The 26,107-nt window shown below is 37.8% G+C and overlaps 1 protein-coding gene across 3 annotated transcripts in view; it reads left to right on the top strand.

The window, feature by feature from the left end:
• The window catches only part of LOC119255682 (disks large homolog 2), an 811,058-nt gene that overhangs the window by 468,227 nt on the left and 316,724 nt on the right, over positions 1 to 26,107 (top strand). For all 3 annotated transcript variants that reach the window (XM_054699571.1, XM_054699570.1, XM_054699569.1), the window contains one exon: positions 10,852 to 10,954. In XM_054699571.1, coding sequence (XP_054555546.1) covers positions 10,852 to 10,954 — 103 coding nt within the window. The remainder of the gene's footprint in view (positions 1 to 10,851; positions 10,955 to 26,107) is intronic.

Genomic DNA, 26,107 nt, shown 5'->3' with positions numbered 1-26,107 from the left:
CTTGGAGGGTGAGATATGAAGCAGGACAGGAACATAACCTCCTGCCCCAGAATTTGCCCTTTTGTCTGAGCAGTTTTAAACTTACAGAAGTGGATGGTTCCTGAGCAGCTGTGCTTTCCAAGGCATTATGATATGGGATTAGGTTGTTCAAGGACACCTGTACCACATACCTAGTCCTTTACGTGCCTCTAGAGATGCTTATAAATCAACAGAACCGGGGCATCCCCGGTAGCACAGCGGTTGAGCACTGGGTTGTGAAGCTACCCGCAGCTGGTTCGATTCCCGCTGTTCCCCGGCCACCAGAGGAGGGTCCCACATGGCGCGCAGACCTCTCCTGCCGCCCACTGCTCCCCTCAGCAGTGTACTTCAGTCCTTCTGCCTGCTCTGCCCCCTGCTCTGGCTCTGGTGAATTCTCTCACCCTCTTGCGCTTCTGACTTTAACTGCTTGTATAAATAAATAAATCTTTAAAAATAAATAAATAAATCAACAGAACCAAGCACACAAAGCTGATGTAGTAAGAGCCGTAGCATGAGGAGTGTGTCTGCCATGGCTTCTGCAGGTCACTGTTTTCTTTTCCATGTATTCCTTTATAAAGTGTATTTAAAAGAAGTTCATGAGCCATTCTACAAAATCCTCATTGGTGATAAAGTCTCAAACGATCAGTTTGTAAACCAACAGTCATAGTGTAACCTGAGGGTGAAGGCAAATATTGCCTGAATATTGAATAGGAGAAAGTTGAGTCATACCTCCTTGAGAGGTAGCCACATGGAACTGAAAATTATCAGTCACTAAAGGGCTAAGATTCTTTGGCCCTGCCCTCAAAGATTCTGATTCAGTGAGTCCTGTTTAACCAGTAATTCTCCCCCTCATGACAAGTGCCTTCTCAAAATGATCAGAACCTGGCTTACAATGTACAATTTATATAGGTTTTTAAATTTTGTATAAGTTGCCAACTTAACTTTAATGATTTAAATAAAATTATGTGACCCAATAGATATAATCATCAATTAATGCAAGAAACATTACTAAATGTTTACATAGTATTCTAGATGTTAGATGTGTTTGGAGGTAAAAGAAAGTCCATACTCATTGGAAGACTTCTTGGGGTGGGTGGCATGATAAACAAAATATCAGATGGTCCTGAGATGCATAAGAATTTAAAACAGGATGTTGCGGAAAGTCTGGAAAGCTGCTTTAAATAACTAATCAACAAAGAGCTCTCTGAGGAATTGGTCTTGAAGCTCAGATGTAAGAAAATAAGGCATCAAATATGAGAAGAACCAAGGAGGAGCCTTGCAATGAGAAACACAGCCCGCATAAGTCCCCTACGGCTGGAGGGAACCTGAACTGAGATGAAACTGAAGGGACACTGCTATGCCTCTAAAGGCCTGAGGGGCCAGATGGAATGAGATGGAATCAGAAAGACCAGTCAAGCCAAGGCGGAGTTTAGATTTTATTCAAAGTACAACAAGAAGCCAATAGAAAAACAAAAGGAGAGAAGAATGCTCTGGTACATGTTTTGACTGTTAGCTATAAAACGGCTAGAGGAGGAAAGAGACAGAATGAGAACAGGGAGGCATGTCAAGTGGCCACTGCAGTATCCCTGGGAGAAATGATGGCTTGGCCAAGGATGTTAGGGATGGAGTTGAAGAAAAGTGGGTAGAATTGAAATACAGGTTGGAGCTAAACAGAATTGCTCATACATTATCTGGGGAGGTGGGTGAGAAAGAGTATTGAGGTAGGATGCTAGGTTGGCTGTGAATGGTGGAGGATGATATTATATGCTGAAAGTGGAAGCAATCTCCAGAAACAGATTTGGCATGAAATTAAGAGTTTGACTTTAAAAATGATGAGTTTGAAAGCTTTGGACATCCCACTGGAACTGTCCCCTGGAGTAAGAAGATAGAATTTCAAGTTTAGAGTTGAGAGAGAAATAAGAGCTGGAGATACTAGCTATTACCATATCTATACCACATTTTATAAGATTTCAACTATTTTTGCACATATATTCTTAAATAGATGGTTACCTTGTTACACAAAAAGTCAGTTACTCTGCTTTGGCCTATAGTGAGTTGGGTTTGGATGGTCAAATTATACCTTAATATTTTCAGTTAGAAGCTCTAAAATAATCAGCCCTTTATAAATGTCCTAGTAAACAAAAACATTTTTAAACTTTTTTAAAAATTTGTTCATTTTTGCATTAGCAAGCCAAATTTAAAAAGGATGTTAATTTTAACTGCTAAGGCATGTAAATATCTACTATCAAGTTTTCATTTTGCCTCTGCTCCAAGATTCTGGTCTTGAGCTCTCATGCAGCTGCTGTCAAGAATCTTATCACTCTCCACCAAGTGCAACAGCTTCCAGTAGGAGAAGGGAACATAATTACTAATTTCTGCTTCAAATAGAATTTATAGTTCATTCACTCTAAGATATACTGGAGGGTGTTTGAAAAGTTTAATGCTGAATGAAATATTTTTCTCAAGTTATCAACAAAATACATATTGAAAATCTGTTTATTAAGCACTGGCTGGGACCACAGCGATTTAGCATGAGGGTCTGTTTCAAGATGAGCGAAACTGAGGCCCAGAGAAGTAAAGTAACTTCCTAAAGTCAAATAAGCTAACCTCAGGATGAGCCTGAAACTCAGGATTCCTATCGCCTAAGATAGTGCTGTCCAAGGTACCATGATTCCTTTTTTCAGTGCCCAGAACACTAGTACTTCTTGGTCTGCTGAGTCAAGACTAAATTGATTACCAACATTAACCACTTCTCCAAGCTCCAGGTATATTCCAGCTGCCTACAAAAGTGTAGCTGTCCAATAACCCAGCAAGTTCAACTATGTAAAAAAAAAAAAAAAGAGTACATTACCATTTAATTCAAACTGACATTCCACCCTGTGTTCCCTTCTTGATTAATAGTATAATCACCACTCTGATTACCTTTCTCATCTCATTTTAATCCATTCAATACCAGATATATTCTGTAAACTCAGTTGTTCCCAGAAGGATTTAAGGAGAATCAATATATGAATTGTCCCTCTGCATTCTCTCAGGTCTGTGCCTCATTTCTCATTCTCAATTCCTTTCTCTTTTCTAATTCAGAACTCCATCATCTACCATTTGTAATATTGCAATAGTCTCCCATCTGGTTATCCTATTTTTGGTCACTTAGTTCTTCAACTCCAACTTTTCACTGTTACCATAGTTACCCTCCCCCAAACACAAGTCAAATTGCATTAAATACCTCTGAAAAATCCATCCTGGCCATTTACTGATAAAACTTATCAACCTGGCAATCCACCTTCGCTTCTGTTAGCTCCACGTTTCCTCTCTCTCCATGCTCTATACCAATCGCCCCACCCTGTTCACAATTCAAAATTAAATGGAGGGCCTCCCCTGGTGGTGCAGCGGTTGGACGCTGGGTTGCAAGGCTGCCCGCAGCCTCTGCAGTGCCAGTTCGATCCCCGGCCACTGGCGAGGATCCCCCACACACACACAAAAAAAATTAAATGGAAAATTTACAGTTTTCTTCCCTCCGTCCTAAATGTGTGATAAGAACCACTTAATACATGTGAATGCTCTTGATTGTTTGTTTGGGTCTCACCTTGTTCAATAAGACATACAAGGTGGGAAAACAGATTACTCGTTATAACACACTTTGGAATGCTATATTTATGCCATAGAAATCATTGAAATTCAAACCACAGCCGCCCCTAGAGATGGATCCAGTGCCTTTATTTTCCTGAGCTGCTCATTGACTGATTGAATAAATTAGTGGCAGAGATAGCAATTGAATGCAAAAATCAAACTCACTGCATCACATCACTTAAAGAAAATGAAGACAGATTTTTCGCCCCCAAGGAAAAAAATGGAGCCTTCTAGAGTTATTTAACTTACTGGCAATAAAATAACTTGTCTTACTACCCCTAGTTTCTCTGAATTAAGTAGAAATAGCCTGAATTCTGCCCACTTTCTGTGGGCCCCTAATACATTCCAACCAGACCCCCCACCTGTGAAATAATTTGCTCAAAGCTGTGTGGTGTTCTGTACCTGAGTGATTTTAATTGAAATCTGGTGCCAATTATCTAGTCTTTTCCCACTGGGTCATCCCTTCATATTTTTTTTGTAATTAATAATTCAGTTTACCTTATAATTCTTAGCTACTTTTATTCCAAGACAATTGTTTGCTGCATCTATTCTTTCATTTTATTATTGTTGATAAAAGCCATTTTGATGGCTTCATAGCTTACGGGTACACTACAAATAGCAACCATTGATTGAGTACCTACTCACTGTGCCAAGTATTATGTTACATTCTTTATTCCCGTTATCTCTAATCATCCTGAAAAAAACCTGGGATAAAGAAGAGTTAATATTTTATGTGTTTATGAGAAACTGAAGAGTAAAGGAGCAAGCAACTTACCCAAGGTCAAGGAACTGATAAATGATGGAACTGAGATTTGAATCTCATCCTGCTGGAGCCTAAATCCAATGTTCTCATAACACAGTTTTCAGAGTAAGCAAGCAGATGACAGGAGCTGGGATGGAAAACCTCAGCAGCCAGCAGTTGTGGTAATGACCTTTTGAGAAGCATTCCAAAGAAATGAACTCAACTTGGGAGGCTCCTATGGAAACTGGAAATACCACATCCTTGTCATGTGGTTTCTCCATTCTCTAACTGTGAGCAATGCTAACGTACAAGAGTTAGGGTTAAAATGTGTATATTTCTCGATTGTAACCTGGAAAATAGCTCCACGTTGCAGTCAAAATAGCTCCAAATTCTCCAATATCGTTTATCAGTCCCCATAACACTAGGTCAAACAAATCTGTCATGATTAGAAATACAGACATTTTAAACCAGATTGTGTGAAGTAATTTGTGGCTTTGCTATATGTGGTCATTTGAACCTTGGGTAAGTTATTTAGTCTATCTGTGCCCCACTTGCCTCTTTCTGTAAAATGGGTATTGTGGGTTCTGATATCATAGACAGTTTCAAAGCAATTGTTATATAGAAAATGCTTAATTTGTCCTGCCACATAGAGCTATGCACATGTCAACTATCACCACCCCTGTATCATCTCCCTCATCACCTTCATTTCTCCTGGCTCATCTTTTACCTCTTTCTAACTCTCTTCTCCCCTCTCTGCCCTTCAGTAACAACTACTTTATTTTCTTCAGCTGCACCAGGCCCTGCCTCACCTGTAGACCCTCATAAGTGCCTTCCTCTCCTCTTAGAATATTCTTGCTACTTCTCTGCCCACCTGTCCTGCCACAGGCCTCTATGGACATCCTCACCTAGCTGAATTATTCCAATATAATCTCTGATGTTGCTTCCTCCAAAGAGCTTTTTTATACCTGCTCATAGAATGGTAGGGCTATTCCTCTGTGCCTCAGAGCCTTCTGACACTTTCTTGTAATGATACTAAGAATCCAGTGCTTAATTGTATGTTTATTGGTCCTTGTCATCCACTGTATAGTAAATTGCTTGACACTGGCTATATGCACTTCTAGTTCACTTCTATTAAATTGGAAGAGGAAATTACTAAAATCGATATTTTAGAGAAACCAAATTGTTTCAGCATGGTGTCTAGATCCAGATATAGCACTGGGAGCAATTAAAGGAAAATAGCCATGTATGAGCATCCACGTTGCCATATCCTACCCCACATACACTCAGCTGAGTCTATGATGAGGTAGTAAATAACATCAAGAGTCTTTAAATAGAACTCATAAGAGTTATCCCAAAATAGAATGTAGAGACTAGAAAATGAGAGTCCCTTGTCACTGGAGGTATGCAAGCAGAAGCATATTGTCACATGGACAGAATGATATAAAGGGATGGAGAATAGAGCGACCTGGAAAAGAGAAATTAGTCTTAAACATTAGAAAGAAGATCATATAAAAGAAGAATTCATAAGTAAGAAGAAATGTTTTATAATCTCTCAGAGGGCAGAGCTAGAACCCAGAGTTAGAAAGTATCAATAAAATTATATGTAGATTCAACATACAGAACTTTTTTTTTATCACTAGAACCAACCCCTAGTGGGAGAGATTTCTCTGAAAGATAGCAGGTTCTTTATCACTGTGAAGTCAGTGTCATTATTAGAGGAGCATTTGCTTGGGATAATATAGAGAAAATATATTATTCACTCACCCACTTATTAATTCACTCACCTCTCCAATTATTATGCACTTATTGTGTGCAAAGCATTACGCTAGGGACCAAATTTCAGTAAGAAAATCTCCTACCTGTAGGAGTTCCTATGTAAGTACATCGAGAAATTAAAAATGTCAGTATGTTGGTGGGCAAGAGTATAAGAATATTGTGATACGGTCAACTGAAAGATTTACATTAGTTGTTGAAGATGATCTCAAAAGGCTCTCCCGTTTCTGAAATACTCTGATTCTGATATCAACCTTTCTGTAATTTTAAGAAATAGATAGCTATTCCTGGAGAACAGAGTCATTTATTCAAGGACTCTCTTGGACTCCAGGACAGGAGTCCTAGTGGTCAAATTAGCAAGTATAATGCTCATCTTTTAAAAGCAAATAAAGGTTGACCTTGGATATTGCACACTATTCATCTTCACATTAAGATCTGAAAGAAACAACTTTTGAATCAACTAGAAGTACTAAAATTTCTATCAACAACATGGCTATGAATAGGGTTTTATGACAAAGAGAAATTATTTTTTCAGTGATTCAGTGACAGTGGTATACATATAAGGAAGTAGCAATAGAAGAAATTTTTCTAGTCAGCCCAAAGTCTCTAGCTGCCCCCAAACATGACTGATCATTACAAATTGGGCCATAATGTCTAAGCCAGGTGGCTTGGAAATACTGCATAGCTGGCCAGTGTGCCATGCCCACCCAACTGTGTACTGTCAGGTGGGGAGCTGGAGTTATATTCTTAAAAGACCAGTTTTAGAACTAGATGCTTATAGACATAGATCCTCAGAAGTTTAACTTGAGCTGCTTTAAATTCTTAGCCTCCCCCAAATGTTTTACCTTGAATAAATTAGTGATTCTCTCTAAGCTCAGTTTTTTTATTTATAAAAAAAAATCGCTGACTCCTGAGGATTAGATAATATATAAATATCTCCTTTGTAACGTTTGATGTTCAGTAAATGTTAGCAATGATTACCATTATTAATCTCAGTAATAATTAATGACATTCAATCTAGTCCATGCTTCAAGAGAATTCAGACTGAGTCAGAAAAAATAAATCAATGATGTGAACTGTTTTTAATGCCTCTGACAATGTTATTTGAGCAGTTTGCTGATAAAAACTCAAACCTCAAGGATAAATAAATGTGATTATGTAAACATTTTAAATTTCTATTTGGCAAGAAATAGCATACAAGGAAAAGTTAAAATACAATAATATAAAATATTAATAACAAACCAATAAGAATATTTGTAATAGTTATCTAAGAGGGAAACAAATATTCTTAGTATGCAGAAAAAAAATTAAAAGCAAATTATCCACACTCAAAAATAGGCAAAATAATTTAACAACTTTTTATGTAAAAATAAATTTAAATAACCAATGACCATATGAAAAGGAAGTTTGCCTTATAAATGAAGAAATGCAAAAGTGAAAAATGTGATTGTCTCCCTATCAGAATGACAAAGGTCAAATGTTGGGGGTATATGCAGATTTTATGAGGGTATGAAGAGCTAGACAATCATTATTTTTGGGGTCTAAATTAATACCCATTTTTTGAAAAAGTTTAGCAATAACTACCAAATTTGATATCCATGCCCTTTAACAGCTTTTTGTTAGAGGATATTTGTTACAGCATTGTTCATAACAATAAAATACTGAAGCAACACAGCTACACTAATGATGCATGGCTAAAATAAATTACTTTGCATGACATAATAGAATGCTTTGCTGCTACTGAAAGTTCTCTAAGATATTTATAAGTGGAAAAATGAAGGTATAAGACAATATGTAAAATACAATATTACTTTTATACAATTTTAGTATTATATGTTTTATGAACCTGCTACATATACATACACATATATTTATATGGCAGATGATTTATTCAGGAATACAAAACAGGTTTCATAGACCAAATTATCTCTTATCAAACAATTAGGATTAACTTTTTATTAAAAAATAATATATTAGGGGCCTCCCTGGTGGCTCAGGGAAAAAGACAGCACTATCAAGATATTGTCAGCCACTGCAGCATGAGTTTGATTCCCAGCCAGCCACGGAGAAACCCACATGGCGAGGCAGACCTCTCCTGCCTGGCCCACTGCTCCCCTCATCAGTGTGTTTCAGTAGATCTGCCTGTTCTGCTCCCCACTCCCTCTGGTGAATCCTCTCACCCTCCATACCTCTGGCTTACACCCCAGTTCTTGTATGCATAAATAAATAAAATCTTTTTTAAAAATAAAAAAAAAATAATATAGTATTATGGTAAATGAATTCCAGTATTTCAGAAAGTGAATTCTAATGCTTCAATTATTCAGAAATAATAGGTAGGATAAACAAGAACTGATGAGCATAGTACTTGGGGAGAGAATAGGAGTAACCTTTTATTTTTATGCCTTTGTATCATTTTAATTTTCATGTAGAAGCACTATGTACATATATTGATTTCATTTTTTATGGCACTGCAATACCTGAGTGATAGGATTATGGACTGCCTTTTCAATTAATTTCTATTTAGTGAGTAAATAGTTATTTTTAATTGTTTAATAGCAAATTAAAAAAAAAGTTCATATATCCTTAGACTTAGACTTAGATTGTCCATTTTCAAAAAGTTTTTCCTTTTCAAACTTTTGTCTAAGTGCTTGTAGTCATAAAAAGCTAGAAACAACATATCAACAGGGATCCTACTGGGAAAATGCTGGTGCATCCATGGAATACTAGGTTCCCACTAAAATAATAGAATGATAAGAACTAAAATGGTGGAGGCCCAAGACACTGACAAATGAGAAGCAAAATCAAGGCGTGTAGAATTATGTATCTATATGATCCTACTGATTTCAATTAAAAGGTGGTAATATATTAAAATATGTAAGGAGAAACAGTGAGATAAAGCCGTGTGCCTGAATGTGCATAGGGCAGAGTTCTGATGTGTTTGCACAAGACACTGCTGACAGTGGTTACCTCTAGATTTGGAGATGGTGAGACACTTTTGCTTTACCTTTCATAACTTTCTGAAATATTGGCTTAATCTACCGTGATAGAAGAGTATTTTTCAATAAAAAAAATAGCTAATTGTTTGATGTGACATTAGATAAATTGGTCTGTGATATCTGCACATTCAGCTTCCTGCAACTAGAGCCCAGTAATTGATTCTAGATCCGATTCTTCTTCCTATCTCTAAGAGCTCTCTGGGCCGTAATCCTGATCATCAGTGCCGACACAGTCTGAAGTGTCCATCTACCAAGGAGTGGATCTGAAATGTCATAGTTGAGAGGGCTTTAGACTCAAAGGCCTCAATAGTCTCTTCCTTCCAAGACAGGAGAAAACTGAGGCTCATGGAGGAAATAGCTGCTCAGCTGGTCAGCAGCATAGTCAGGCGCGCCTGGCTTGCGGGTTTCCCAGTGTTCCCACATAATCAGTGATTTCAGGAAGGCCTTGCCAGTACAGAGAGCCAAGGAGGAGATGAGGAAAACTGTAAATGAATTAGAAGACTTTAATAAAATTATTAGAAGAGGACCTGGATGTGGATCTGAAATTATAGTCCTGGTACTGATCGGGAAACTTGGTTCTAGCCCCCATCCACCACCCGCTGCATTGTGAAAGAGGATTGATAGGAGACAAAATAAGATTCTTTATTTTACACATAGAGAAACTCACAAGTTCTTTCATTCTTTTTCCTGGGCTATAGCTGTCTTTCCTAGTAGTAAAAGGAAACAGAATTCTAATGTCATCTACAAAAACCCAACTCTCTGTACATTAGAAAACTTGATTTACTGTGTGTTCAGTTAAAGAAAAGCTTCCAAAAGGCCTGTCTTGTGCATCTTTGTTCCCCACACACCACCCCTCTGTGGGGGCAAACACACAGCTCTGTCGCTGGAAAGCTCTCAGCAATTATATTTTGTTGACTTAAACGTCAATGATTCAAAGAAAGATTTTAGCTTTTGATTCTCATTAAATTTGACTTCAGAATGATTTTTTCCTCTTGACAGAATTTTGAGCATGTTTTTTTCGATGCTCTATTTCTCTTCTGGCATGGGCCCCAAAATGGGAATTAGCAACAGCAACATCCACATCAATTCCAGGAATTCTTTATTTCATTTTGTCAGAATTCATTCTGGAATTGTGCATGAGAAATGGGGCAGTCAAGTTTATTTTGGAACAAGACTCAGGGCTGTCTAACTAAGCTTGGGATAACAGGACCAGGCAAAGGACCAAGCAGAGGGATCTGGCAGGCAGCCAGCCCCAGCCCATCCAGTCTCCCCAGAACCTCACCTGAATATATGAACCTCTCAGCACATACTTGTCTATGTACATTACATGTGTCTTTTTATTGCCCTGTCTTTCCTCTAATTTTGAAAATTTCTATTTATCCTAGAAGCCTGGGAAACTCACAGAGGCATAGTAAATGTACAAGCTAAAATTCCAGCAGACATGGATAGACAAAATAGTTTCAGACCATGCTGCAAACACCATGAGATAAAATTTCATGGGTCTGCTAACTAAAAGTTACCATGAGCATGAAACTTGCCAAGTTAACACTCAAATACCTGGGTCCGTACATGAGGACTTGTGAGCCATGTGGTTTCAACTTAGACAAGTACTCCCTTTGGGGAAATGATTTCCTTTCATCATAATAGTATGGCTTCTGAACTACCCAAATTCTCTGTCTTCCTTGCTTTCAGGTAAATGGCATTGATCTTCGTGGCGCGTCTCATGAGCAAGCTGCTGCAGCTCTGAAGGGGGCTGGACAGACGGTGACAATTATAGCACAATATCAACCTGAAGGTCAGTGAGAATCTGAACTTAGAGTGCTCTCATGTGTTTCTATCTGAATGTGTCATCACCAATAAGGTTTCTTAAAACTGTGGTGAAAAATCAATGGTCATGTCCAAAGAACAGGAGGCTTTGCTATCTTAATCTTCTGGGAAAACATCATGTCGTTAGAAAGCCCTGTCAGGAAAAGTGAATTCAAATAAATAACAACTGACATTAACTTTATTTCATGTATATTCTTATCTGGTTTATACTTTTGGTTAGCCATGGATAGCAGAAAAACAATTAAGATTTAGAAAGTTAGAGGGAGAAAGTACATTTTCAGAAATAGACCATGATCAGTAGACCATATTCTCTTATTCTTTCTGTGTGACCTTAGATCCTGTTAGAAATAGCATGGTTTTTGAATGATCTTGGGGTGGATTTTTTTTGCCTTTTCTACTCTATCATCACTTGTTTGGAATATGTCACTGTAAACCGAGGATTTGTGTGATGTCAAAAATTGGATTAGCCATGCCCTGCTATTTGATTTGTTTCACATTTATTTCTGTGATGAGAGTGATGTTCAATGAGAAAACTGGGGTGTTACCTGTTGTGTGGTTGATTTCTTTGCAATTTTATCTAGGAATTGTTCCTTTGTTAATGGAGCATAGGCATACCACTGTGCGCTTTATGTTCTGAAAAAAAAAAAAAAAGGACTATATTTTCTGTCTTCAAGAAATGTGGTGGTTGTTTCAGTCCTCATGGCTAGCAGAGAGGAGTATTAAGTAGTTGAACATGAAAGTACTAGAGTACTAGGATGCCATCGAGCATGTGCCTTAGTGTGTGTATGTGGGGGGGATGGAGGGGGGTATATAAGGAGCTCATTTGGCTGTTTCAAGTGATTCTTTCTTAACATTCTGTACTTTATCAAGATGCCTATTCAAATCCTGTCTTACAAATTATATAGATCAATTTTTAAAAGTGCTTCCAAAGAAACCTGCAAGTTAGAACAACAAACTTATTTCAAATTCTGAATTACAGAACAGATTCACAGGGTGACTTCCCTATTTTAATAGTCTAACTGTATTCTAACTTGTCACAACTTTAAATCAGTTGGAAATGTGAGAATGCAACATCAAGTTATCATTTTTCCCCTTTGCAAATTTAATTTAACTGTTGTTTGAGATGGGAAACTGATTGTTATCGTTGTTTGTCATTTAGGTCCACTTAATTTATAATATATATTTAGAAAATGATGAATAATTTATCTTTAAAATAAGAGTGAAGAGAAGAGCATGCCGTGGAGAATCCATTAAGAAATTCTCACCAGGTCCCCTCATTTGCACCAGTTGTAAGATAACCATGATGAGACAAGTTTTTACTGACATTTTCTTTGGGATAATGAAGTGCCAGGCTTTCAGTAAATAAGGTTTTCAGTTACATTCAAATACTTTGACCAGGAATTTTCTAGATGTCTTGCTCGATATTATTATTTTTTTTTTTTGGTTATTTATCAGTTTTTATTTATTTATTTATTTAATACATTTTTATGTCGTTTTCCATTTTTGCACAATGTATGCATTTTCATCTTGGTTATAGTCCCCATAAAATTCCCACCCCCCTTGTTTTGACCCTAATCCTTCCTTCCTTCCTCCCCCCACAGTGTGTCTCTGGTTTATAGTTGCTTGTTGATTTTGATTTTTACTTTATTATAATTAGTTTTTTTCCTGGTCCCTTATTTAGCTTTTCTAAATTCCTGCTATGAGTGAGACTGCCTGGTATTTTTCTTTGGCATTCATAAAATTCAGCCTTTATCCCCATCCAATATCTGCCTTTAAGGATTTTTTAAATCTTATTGAGGAGAAAGAAATCAGATACAATTCATAAGGATCATTTTCTGATGGCATAAAATTAAAATTGTATGATATTGGTACTATCGTGAAGAATTGCAAATGTCAGGAGTCAGAAAAGTTCAAGAGTACTTCATGGAAATGCAGGGATGCAGACAGACCTGGAATAATTGATGGAATTTCTATTCTATAGAAGAAGGAAAAAGAATAGTTTGCTAACATACATAAGACTGTGAGTTCCAAAAGCTACTATTTCATCTGTTTTTCATACCTGTGCAGCATTTCATTGAGTGTATATTCTACAATTTCTTTATCCATTCATCTGTTCAAGGGCACTTACGTTGATTCCATGACTTGGCAACTGTGGACAGTATTTCTATGTGCATAGGTATTACAGTTTTTATATTTTTATGATAAATGCCCAATAGAGGTATTGTTTCACTCATCTCTGGAATAAAAATAATACACACAAAAAATACATGGGCAAAATATTGCAGAAAAACAGCTTAAACACTGTCAAAGAATTTAATGGTCTCTAGAAGCAATAGTGGGGAGGGAGTGAGGGACAGGGGACAGGAGACAGATGGGGCACGGCTCGAGTGATTTGGTGAGGGTGAGTGGAACATGTGCACATATGGAAAAGCAAAAATGTAACCATAAAATTAAAATGGAAATTGAAACAATTAAAGTTGTTTAAAAGATTATAGCTCCAGTGAACTGTTTTTCACTGATAAATCTATCTCTAGTGTAATACAATAATTGCTATTTCTTAAAAAATTGCTGAACTAATGAATAAAGGTTTACCATTCCTCAGTACTTAAGTTTCTGCTGAAGATAATTGAAGATTGAAGGGATTCATTTTTACTAGTTGCACTTTTTTATATTTGCTTCAAACCAGAAAATAAATGTTAAAGGAGTGTGTATTCCAAAATACAAAATCATTTCCAACTGTGTTTTTCATACTTAGCACATTTTTTGAAATCATTGTAAAGAAATTATAATTATCATAATGTGGCAATAAATGTCTTCCTTGGCAAGTTGTACTGTGAAAAGTATGGCCAATGTTGTTCTACTAACTTCTGCTTAAAATGAGCTTGACCCCAGATGTCTGAATTTCTCTATCATCAATCTTATTTAATGTCTAAATTTGAGTGGAATCAAGCCAAATTTGAAGAGTCACATACAAAATATGTTCATTTCTGGCATTGTGACTATGATTCATTTTTACTATTTTTCTAAAAATCCAATTTGTATAACATGCTTACTTTGAAATTAACACATATTATAGTAATATGAAGAAAATAATGAATTATTTTTCTCTTTTTAATTTTTTTAAATTTTTGTTAGGATTTATTTATTTATGCATACAAGAACTGGTGTGTAAGCCAGAGGTGCAGGAGGTGAGAGGATCGCCAGAGACAGAGCGGGGAATAGAACAGGCGGATTGACAGAAACACATTGCTGAGGGGAGCAGAGGGCCAGGCAGGAGAGGTCTGCTGCACCATGTGGGTAGCTCCCTGGCCGGCCTGATGGAACTGTACTGCTGTAGTGGCTGGCAGTAGCTTGATAGCACTGTTTTTAACCCCTGCGCCACCAGGGATGCCCTCCTCTCTTTTTTAAAGATCATGTATGTGATGCTTCAGAAATAATTCTATTTAAGCAATGTGGGGATCTAATTCTTATTGAAACTTTTGTCCTCTACCCAATTAATTATTTTTTAGATCTTCATCATTGTTTTATTATTTTTGTGCTATTGTTTTTATTTTATATATTTTTAAATCATTTTTATTTTTGTACAATGTATGCATTTTCATCTTGATTATAGTCCCCATGCAATCCCCACCCCCTCTTGTTTTGATCCTACTCCCTCCCTTGCCCCAGTAGTGTGTCTCTGGTTTATAGATGCTTGTTGATTTTGATTTTTACTTTATTTATAATTAGTCTTTTTCCTGGTCCCTTATTTAGGTTTTCTAAATCCCTGCTATGAGTGAGACAATCTGGTATTTGTGGTGCATATACACAATGGAATATTACTAAGCAATCAAAAAAAGATAAATGCATGCAATTTGCAGCAACATGGATAGAGCTGGAAGGGATCTACTCAATTATTAAAGTTACTCCAAAATTACTTCATTAAAAAAAAAAACAAAAAAACAAATGCATTCCCCCTACACAACACATACACATATTTACCTCTCCTTACCCTTCTCAAGCAATCTTCCCCTTTGCTTTCAGAATTACCTTTCTAAAAGTTATGACCCTAAATTGCTGTTCACAGGCTCCCAGCCCTGTAAAATATGGTCCCAGCCAACATGCATGTCCCTCCTACCCACCCACCCCCACCCACCAGCATCACCCTTTTTCATTCTCCCACAGTGCACAGGAATTGATTACAGTTTATTAGTTACTGAATGTCTCTTCCCTTATTTTTCATTTTGCAAGGGAGATAATGTAATATTTTCAGTGTGTTGACAAATATTAGTGGTGAGGTGCTTCAGTAATATTTGCTGAGTGAATATGAAATGAATGGCTGTAGGGTGTGATATTAGATACAGAAATGGTAAATCAGTCCCTGGATTAAACATTTGGTGTTAATGCAGTTTTGGGATGGTGCCTTTTTGCTTTTTATTCAAAATCTTTAGCAAAGGTAGTGGACAGACTTGTTTCGAATGGCAGAAATTCTACAGCTGTTGCTTTACAATCTAGCAGGGAAAAAAAGTGATTAAAGTTCTCAATCTGAAGTTTTGTTTTTTTTTTAAACTCTTAAACTCAACTTTAACACCACTGATGAAAAACAGGACATTAATTGCAACATGATTTTATTTTTGTCAGAGTTTCTAACAGCATTTCTTTTAGACCCCAATCTGGGTCAGATCGAGGTAAATCTTTAACATTTGTTACCTTCTCACTAATTTAACATGAAGTTACTGACTGAAACAGGAATAATAAAATTTAGGTGTTCCAGGGCACCCAGGTGGTGCAAGGGGTTAAGTTGTAGCACTATGAAGCTCTCCGCAGCCTCTGCAGCAAGAATTCCATCCCTGGCTGGCCTGGGAGTTGACCCACATGGCACAGCAGACCTCTTCTGTCGCGCCTGCTGCTCCCCACAGCAGTGTATTTCAGAAGATCTGCCTGTTCTGCTCCCCACTCTGTCTCTGGTGAATCATCTCACCCCTCCGCCGCATGTCTGTATTGTACCCCAGTTCTTGTATGAATAAATAAAAAATCTTTAAAAATAAATAAATAAATAAACCTTAGGTGTTCAGTAGAAGAACCAAGTGGATGATAACAGGATGATATAATTATGGGATAAAGCACAAAATGGAGACAATTAATTACCATTTTGTCCCTAAGAAATCCACCAATATCCTCTTGCCTTTATTGTGACTACACAGGACATTGGTAGGGATGCTTCAAGGGTTTCTAATGAAGGTGGGAAAGTTAACGGTGATACACACCATACACACCAGTAAGCAGGTACTTGAGTAGACAGTGAGGGGCCTGATTTCCTCTTTTTTTTTTTTTAAGAGCCCATGTCTTTTTTTTTTTTTTAAGATTTATTTATTTGTTTGTTTATTTATTTATTTATTTATACAAGCACTGGGTACAGTCAGAAGCATGGGAGGGTGAGAGAATTCACCAGAGCCAGAGCAGAGAGCAGAGCAGGCAGACTGAAGTACACTGCTGAGGGGAGCAGCGGGCGGCAGGAGAGGTCTGCGCGCCATGTGGGACCCTCGCTGGTGGCCGGGGATCAAACCAGCGCTGCAGAGGCTGCTGGCAGCTTCGCAGGCCAGCACTCAACCCGCTGCACCACCAGGGGAGGCCCTGATTTCCTTTTACGAAAATATTTCAGCTCAATAAGCCAGAAAAAAAAAAGAAAAATACCGGATGGTCTCACTCATTGCAGGAATCTAGAAAATTTAAATAAGGGACCAGGTAAAAGAATAACTATAAGAAAGAAAATATCAAATTAACAAACAACTATGAACCAGAGACACTCTATGGGGGGTGGGGGGCGGGGAAAGGAGGGATTGGGGTCAAAATAAGGGGGTTGCAATTGTATGGGGAATATAAAAATAAAATTAAATTAAAAAAAAAGAAAATATTTCACCTCTTAAAAGAAGAGTCCAAGGGACGGTGTTGAGTATTGTCTGGAGACCAATAAAGGTGATCTCATTTATTAAATGATGCAGAGTGGCCATGTGTTCATATATACATTCACTCAATCAATAGATAATTTTTGCTGAATACTGACTATGCCTCAGTCATGTTCTAGGGAAATGATATAACAATGATCCAAAAACCCCTTTTAAATAAACATAGAATTTATCAGATGATAATAAGTAGTATGAATAAATAAGAAGGAAGGTAAAGGTGATAGTGACAGAGGATCAGAATGTGGGTAAGGAAGTGCTTGCTAATAAGAACCTTTCAATAGACACCCTAAAGAAGTGGGGGAGTAACCATGCAGGAAGCTAGAGGAAAAAATAAATTATTATAGTTTTGCCTACCAAGTGGTCCCAGAACCAGCACATAGATATCAAATGAGAGCTTTTTTAAAAATAAATAATCTTCAGGCCCAACCCAGGTCTTCTAAGTCACAATCTACATTTTATGAAGATCTACAGTTACTTGGATGTACATTGGAGTTTGGGAAGCACTGCTCTAGAATACTTAAAGATCCTGCAAAAAATGTCATTTCTCACTAATGGGTTGGACTGTCTTTCCCTAGAATACTAGGCAAAGGCACATGGGGCTGGGTGACCAGTTTTGATTTCTGGTGTTTTATTCAAGGATTTGTTTTACTAGTGACAGGTCGGGCAGGCTGCTGGGGATCTAAGATGTTCTGTGTCATTCAACTCTCTTTTGCCTCCCCTCTAAATGCAGACTATCAGATATTCATAAATCTTGCTAGAACTCCTCAACTAGGAGACATATACCTATTCAGGCTTTCATCCCTTTGATTATGGTCTCGCCTACAAATGAGGAAAGAAACAGTGGGTTGGGATGAGGTCAGACTGAACCCCATTCTGACACAGGCCTCTATGACCTAAAAGAAAGTAAACACCACTCTGAGATTTTAGTAACTTGCTACATGTTAAAGCAAAAGATCATTTAAATAACATTTTTTACCCCTTTTAAATTTTAAAGTTAATTCAGAAAGAAAAGTATATATCCTTTTCAGCTTGAAGTGAAACTCTGATCTTATTTAGAATAACTGCTGAATTAAGTCACCAAGCGTGAACCAGACTTGGACACCGTGGTGCATTTTGCTATAGAGTCAAAGATAGGATGAAAGCTAGAATTGGGTATGTGATTTATCCTCTTGTACCTGAATGTTCTCAGAAATGAGAGTATTATGACATCCAAGAAGCGGACTTACAATGCAGACTATATTTCTCTCTTTAAATCAGTGTTTACATAAGTTTATGCATATGAATGAGCAGCTGTGGCATGTTCTTAGTGCAGATAATTTGCATCTTAAATGCCCAAGCAACCTTCATAAAGTCCAGCTGTGGACTTGGTCAGAAATTGCATCAGCATCATCAGGGAACATTTAAGATGAGCTTTGGAATGAGAAGTACCATCAAGCCTTGGCACTGAGAAGACCAGCATTCTAGCACCAACCCTAGCTCTAGCTCGGTGGCTTTGTGCTGGTTATTCATCTCTGTGAGTTAAGTGTTCTCAGTTATTAAAAAAAATAGCGTATCTAATGAAGCACGCCTGAAACTTATGTTATATTGTAAAACTATATCGATAAATTTTATTTTATTTTATATATTTTACATCATTTTTCATTTTTGCACAATGTATGCATTTTCATCTTGCTTGTATTTCCCATACAATTCCCACCTTATTTAACCCTACTTTCTCCTCCCCTCATCACCCTCCCCCCCTTATTATGTCTCTGATTTATAGTTGCTTGTTGATTTTGATTTTTACTTTATTATAATTGGTCTTTTTCCTGGTCCCTTATTTAGGTTTTCTAAACTCCTGCTACGAGTGAGACCATCCGGTATTTTTCTTTTTCTTTCTGGCTCATTTCACTGAGCATGATCCCTTCCAGCTCCATCCACGTTGCTGCAAATTGCATGAGTTTATCTTTGTTCAATAAATAGTGCTGGGAAAACTGGGTCGCTACATGCAAAAGAATGAAGCTTGACTACTACTACACACCATGCACAAAAACCAATTCAAAATGGATTAAAGAACTAGACATAAGACCTGAAACCATAAAATATATAGAAGGAAATAATAGGTGAAACACTACATGACATACACCTCAGCAACAGCTTTAAAGACTTCAATAATTTTTTAAAGAACAACATAAATTTATATGAACAGATATTGGGGGAAAAGTTTAGGGTAAATAAAACATTTTCAGAAGAACTCTCCAGTTACTGAATTCTAGCTAAAAATATTATCCCTCAAGAGCCAAATAAGGGATCGGGGGAAAAATAATAACAATAAAAAGAGTTAACAGGCAACTATAAATGAGAGGCATCTGCAGGGGAGGAGGAGGGAAAGTGATAAGAACAGGGGAGGGAAGAGCACAAGAGACTGTGGTGATGGTGCACAGGTGAATTGGTGGTGGGAATTCTGTGGGGACTACACCCGAGAGAAGAAAGCAAACATTGTACAAACATGAACAATGATGTAAAACATATATAAATAAATTATATTAATAAAAAATATTACCCCTCACATGATAGAGTAGCCTAAATTCTGTTACTTGAAAGTACTGTCACTAATATTACATTTTTTTTGGTACTTTTTGCATGCTTTTTGTATTCTTTAAAAAAAATGTCTGCACAATCCGGTTAATTCGATACCTTCTGTGTGGCTTAGCCAGGGTCATTGAGAAGTAGGCATTAAAAGTTGGAAGAATCCTTACAGACCATCTCGTCCAGTTGCCCCATTTCACAGACAGGAGAACTGAAGTTGAGGCAGCATCCTAATAAGAAAACACTTCAATCTCTTAAAAGTTGTCAGAGCTACTAAAGCTAAGGTTAGCTGAACAGCTGATAAACTCCTCAACTCTTTTCATTTATTCTAGTAGCTCATAATGACAGATAATATCCAAATATCCAAAGGAATATATTCCAATAAGATCATTATCATCCAGTAGACATAAAGGGGTTTCAAAGATTATTCTAGAGTCTCAGGACTTTCTCAAATATAGGACTTCACTTTCATTTCTAGTTTTACTGTTACCAGTTTCTACTGCTCCTGTAATCACAATAGAATGATAAAAATATATATGAGAACTTTCAAAATATGAGCAATAATTGTCAATTAAAAAAAATCATCAATTTAGGAATGTCGATAATTCAATACTCATTTCAACTATGCTATTGTTTTCCCCTCCCCCATCCTCACTGCAGCACCCATCATATAGCCAGCCAACCATCATCTGTCCACCCATCCATTCACCCACTCATTCTTCCAGCTACCTGTAATCAGTAAGCTCATCCTTTGTTATGCTCTGTATTGCCTCATAATGGGTTTCTCCAAATGTTTTATGTTAAATCTGGTTTAATTCATCTGATGGACATATCCAAATTTTCATCCAAAGATTAGGGAGAAAACTTAAATAAAATTTCACATGCCTCTAGAAATAGTATTGCCTATCCATGTCTTTGTCCAAATCTCATTTTTAGATACATCACATTCCACTAGCATATACTGCCTCTTCCTGCAACTAGAAGTCTCCCAGAATGTTCTCTCACTCAGTGTATTCTTTTCCAAACTTTCTGCCGATTGCTTTCCATCTGACACAAAAGCACCATCAGGGCTTCCCCTGGTGGCACAGCGGTTGAGTGCTGGGCTGCGAGGCTGCGGGCAGCCTCTGCAGCGCCAGTTCGTTCCCCCGCCACTGGCGAGGGTCCCATAAAAAAAAAAAGGCACCATCAACTGTGATTCCTACATACATGATCTACAGATTCATAGGAGGTTTTCTCCAAATACTTAAATGAGTAGTGATGTAATGTTCCTCTCTCCATGTCCAAACTCTGCTTTATAACTAGAGAAATGTAATGAGGACAAAGGGAAGTATCATTTCCCAGCACTTAGAAACTTTGGACCTCTATCTATCCTAGGAATACAACATCTCAGACTTATGTCAAAAGGCTTCAAAATATTTACAAAGCTGATTATAGGTCATGCCTCATCCCACTGTAACACCTCTGTTCCCATATGACAGCTCTATTCCATAATTAAATATATTGACCTTTGGGTGTCCCACCTTATGATTTTATATTATTTGGGTGATTACTTGGCATCAAGTGACATACATCACTCACTAATACTGAACTAAGCTAAATATATCCTTGTGCTAGAGATATTTTGACAACTAAGTAGATCTCTTAGATCCATACCTGTCATGAGCAACATCCATATCAAATACATGGAAATTTTAAAGGATTCTAATCCTATTTTGACTATATAAGTATTACAAAATGATCAGCAGTCCTCATTAGATGATGCTTCCATTTGATACAGTATTTTAGTACATTAAAGAATTTTAAAAGTATTTTACAAGGACAAACAGGAGAATATAAACTCAGACAAATTTAAGTAACTTAACTTCATAGTCTAGGTTCCCAGTCCAATTTGCTTCTACATCTGTTTAAATAACCCCCTATTTAACTCAGTCCCCAAATTTAATAATGAGTAATAAGGCATCTTTCTTTTCCTTTCCCTGTCTCTGCAGCTGATGCTACATTGGCCACACCCACGCCACATTAGTTTTCTGAACATTGATGCCCTTGTTTGTTAATTAAGGAGGTTAGAGAGTTTATTTTTAAGTCTCTTTCCAGCTGACATTCTGTGAAATTTAGTTTACTGTGTCTTCTAATTAAGACCTATCATCAAAGAACAATAATTACAAACAGGTAATTTTTAAATGTTCTCTTTTTATCCCACACATTTTAAACACATGGAAATTCTGCTTTAACTCACCTGTGGGAAGAGGAAAGGTTTATATCTGTGGAAATTGCTCTTTCTGTATCCAGTAGGATTTAAACAAACCCTCTAAAAATGAGTTTAAGTTTAATTCAAACAGAAACTCTTACTGTTTGTTGGAACTTTTAAGATGAAATACTTACTGTACACAGTCTCTTTTTCTAGAGACCCGTTGTAGGTTAAATCTTAAATCTTAGCTTAATAAATTACTAAGTTTGAAAATAGACTTATCATGACTGAAAGGAAGAATTGTAAAATAATCAATCAGAAATTCAATGCTGCAGAAAGCTAAAATAGTGGTGATGTCTTGAATTCTCAATATGATAAGTAATAACATATTTAGGATGGAAAACTGAGGCCTGGGAAATATAAAGTATATATCTTCAATGGGCTTTATAGATTTTTGCATCCAAATAAGATTCCTATAAATCATTTGATTAAGTCTGTAAAAAACAAAGTATATCCAGCGGACTTTGATTCAGTAATCTGCACTCACTTCTATTCCCTCCTCAGTTTCCTCATATTTGTATCCCCATTGCTATGTGTGACATGCTTTCTTAATAGAGTTGCTGATGCATTGCAAACATTAACTAGTGGCGGAGAAAAAAAATGCATTTATTCAGTCTTCACCCATCTTTATATTAAATGCTTCCAATAAATGTTGCTGTCTGGGACACTGGAGGAAAAACAATGAGCAAAATAGCCATGCCTTTTTCTTTTTTTTTAAGATTTATTTATTTATACAAGCACTGGGTACAGTCAGAAGCGCAGGAGGGTGAGAGAATTCACCAGAGCCAGAGCGGGGAACAGAACAGGCAGACTGACGAAACATACTGCTGAGGGGTGCAGCGGGCGGCAGGAGAGGTCTGCGCGCCATGTGAGACCCTCGCCGGCTGCCAGGGATCGAACTGGCACTGCAGAGGCTGCGGGCAGCTTCACAGCGCAGCTCTCAACCGCTGCATGGTGCAAGGGGTTAATTCTCAGCACTATCAAGCTATAACCAGCCACTGCAGCATGAGTTCGATTCCTGGCCAGGGAGGTGACCCATATGGCGCAGCAGACCTCTCCTGTCTCATCCGCTGCTCCCCTCAGCAGTGTATTTCAGTAGATCTTCCTGTTCTGCTCCCCACTCTGATGAATCCTCTCACTCCCCACACCTCTGGCCTGTATCCCAGTTCTTGTACGCATAAATAAATAAATTTAAAAAAAAAGTAGGACCACAAACGACAAATTATACACATTAAGACTAGCCCTCTAGAAAGTGAAAAGCAATTGGATGTAGAGTCTTTTTTTAATCTTTTGGGCTACTTTATTTATTTTTTTATATATATTTTTTTATTTTTATATCCCCCATACAATTGCCACCCCCTTATTTTGACCCCAATCCCTCCCCTCCCCGCCCCCCGCCCCCATAGAATGTCTCTGGTTCATAGTTGTTTGTTGATTTTGATTTTTTCTTTATTATTGTTATTCTTTTTCCTGGTCCCTTATTTAAGTTTTCTAGATTCCTGCTATGAGTGAGACCATCCGGTATTTTTCTTTTTCTTTCTGGCTTATTTAGCTGAGCGTGATCCCTTCCAGCGCCATCCATGTTGATATAGATTCTTAAGAGTCTAGATACTAAAATACATCCTTAGGGTACACTAAGCCAGACCAAACCAACACAATCTGATCTAGATAGATGGTTGAGAAGCCATTTCAAGAAAGTATTATTTTCTTTTAATTATAAGGATGAATGACATTCATTTGTTAAAGCAGAACAGAGGAAAGAGTTGAAAGCAGGAGGAATGACAGGTGTGTCAAGTCAGCTATGGAGGGGAGAGGATGGTGCTTAAGATGGTGAGACCAGGAGACACAGGTGGGCCATGCAGAACTGCTTTAAGTATTTGGCTCTTTCTCCTGAAAGTGCAGTGTTGAAAGGTTTTGAGAAAGGATCTGGCAGGACCAGAAAGATGGCTTTCACTACTAAGTGGAAAATGGAAAATAAGCTAGAAAGCTCTGAAGAGGCCCAAGGACCAGCAGAAAGGCACTGATTTGTTAAGAGATGGATAATCAGAGTTGTGGGCGAATAGGTAGAGAATAAACAGACTCAAGGAACGGGGGTGGGGGGGGGGGAAGAGGGAGGAGGAATAAGTGTTGAAATCAATCAGCATAACTAGTGGCCTATTAAAATACATTAATTCATCCATTTCATTATAAAATATGACAGAGCATTATTGACTAGTTCCAATGTAAATAAACATTTCAGGGAAAATCATGTTTTATTCATCTGTGTATTCTTAGTTTTTGCCCATAGTAAGCATTTCATAAAGGTAGAGCTAATGAAAATAAATAAATAAATGAAATTATGGCAATGCATAAGTGCATTTATTTCACAGGAATGATAGCCTCACGTTTGAAATTTTAACTGAAGTAGAGTGAAATATAGATGAGAGGGCCTCCCTGGTGGCGCAAGGGGTTAAGCACCGCACTATGAAGCAATCCGCAGCCTCTGCAGCACGAGTTCGATCCCCGGGCAGGAAGCAGCCCACATCGCTCAACAGACCTCTCCTGAATCGCCCGCTGCTCCCCTCAGCAGTGTATTTCAGTCAGTCTGCCTGTTCTGCTTCCTGCTCTGTCTCTGGTGAATCCTCTCCCCCACCACAACTGTGGCCTGTACCCCAGTTTTTGTATGCATAAATAAATAAATCTTAAAAAAAATATAGGGAGAGAGATGAGAAAAGAGAGAGAAAGGGTATGATGAGAATAAAAAGAATAACTAGAGCTAGCCTGAACCCACACTCACTGTGTGCCCGATAATAGTCCACAACCTCTGCATGTTCACTCATTTGTCTCCAAATGTCTCCAAAACCTAAGTTCCCAGGTTCTACTGCTGGAACTATTTGTTCATATACAAATAAGGAAACATATGCAGAAAGCATAAGTGGTTTCTCAAGGTCACACAAATAAACATTTGAGTAAAACTAGGATCCAGTCTCAGACAGAAAGATGACAGGACAACCGTGTGTTAACTATCCCCCAATAGGAGAAAGGAAAAGTCCCCAGATGCACATGATGATCAGTGGGTGAGAGCTGGTAAAGGGCAAGGGATGGAGGGGTGAGGAGAGCCCACAGAAGCAAAGATGTCATGTATCCAGTGTGAAAGGGGAGAGGTACAGAGGGGGCAAAAATTGAGTCTGAAGGGGAAACTGAGGTAGGAGGTGCAGGCAGGGCAAGCGGTAAGCACCACAGCGGGGCAGCACCAGTTATAATCAAGAACCAAGCCAGGCAGTAGATGCTGGACCAGGGAGAAGATCCCGGGTAGGGGGGTATGTTCTCTTCTTTGATCATTTGTTACTGCTGCACTTCCTTCCTGAATCTGAGAGTCTTCTGCTTACAATTTGGTGCCGAGCAGTTGCAGCCCCAAAGTGGAGTATAGGCAGGTGGAAATGTCAGTGTTTATTATATTGCTGTGTTTCTAAGTGAATTGCAACCTCTCTGAACCTAAGTTACTTCACTAATAATGAAGGGGTGATCCTCTTTACTTTTAAAACTAACAGCTGGAGAAAATGGACATGGGGTGTCTGGAATATATCAAGCCATCCATAAACAGCTAGTGTCACATCAAGGCAACAAGCTTGTCTGAGTCAGCACTGTGCTCCCCTCTGCTCTCCTCAGAGGCTGGCCTTGGACGTGGTGCTTTCTCTGAGAGGGTCAGAGAGCTTCCCAGAGGCTGGGAAACAGTAATGGTGGCAGCAAACATGGATGGAGCTGGAAGGGATCATGCTCAGTGAAATAAGCCAGAAAGAAAAAGAAAGGTTTCGGATAGTTTCACTTATAGGAGGAATATAGGGAAACCAAATAAGGGATCAGAAAAAAAATTATAATAAATTAAAAAACAAAATTAACAGGCAACTATAAATCAGAGACATTCTGAAGGGGAGGTAAGAGCACAAGGGACTATGGGATGGTGCGCGGGTGGCTAGGTGGTGGGCACTAGACCTGAGAGGAGAAAGCATACATTGTACAAAAAGGAAGAATGATGTAAAATATATGAAAGTCAAAAATAAAAGGACTTCCTACTCTGAAATCAGATAGATACAGTTCAAATTCCAGCTTCATCAAACTAACAGCTGTGTAACTTTCAACAAATCACTTCACCTCTCAGAATATCATTTATCTGTATAACGGGGACTTACATCTATCTCAGAGAATGATTTGAGGGTTAAATAAATCAATAATTTAAAAATGCCAAGCACAGTTCCTAACAAATAGTACATTATCAATAAGTGGTAATTACTGTTATGGGAATTACCAGGAAGACCAGAAAGCTTTATTTTTTTTTTATTGTCTTACATGATTGTTCATTTTTGCCCAGTAACTGGTTTCT

The sequence above is a fragment of the Talpa occidentalis genome, unplaced genomic scaffold, assembly GCF_014898055.3.
Source record: "Talpa occidentalis isolate TD23 unplaced genomic scaffold, MPIMG_talOcc4v2.1 talOcc4.3, whole genome shotgun sequence".
Taxonomy (NCBI): Eukaryota; Metazoa; Chordata; class Mammalia; order Eulipotyphla; family Talpidae; genus Talpa; species Talpa occidentalis.
The sequence above is the reverse complement of the archived record's forward strand: the minus strand, read 5'-3'. Positions and strand labels throughout refer to the sequence as shown.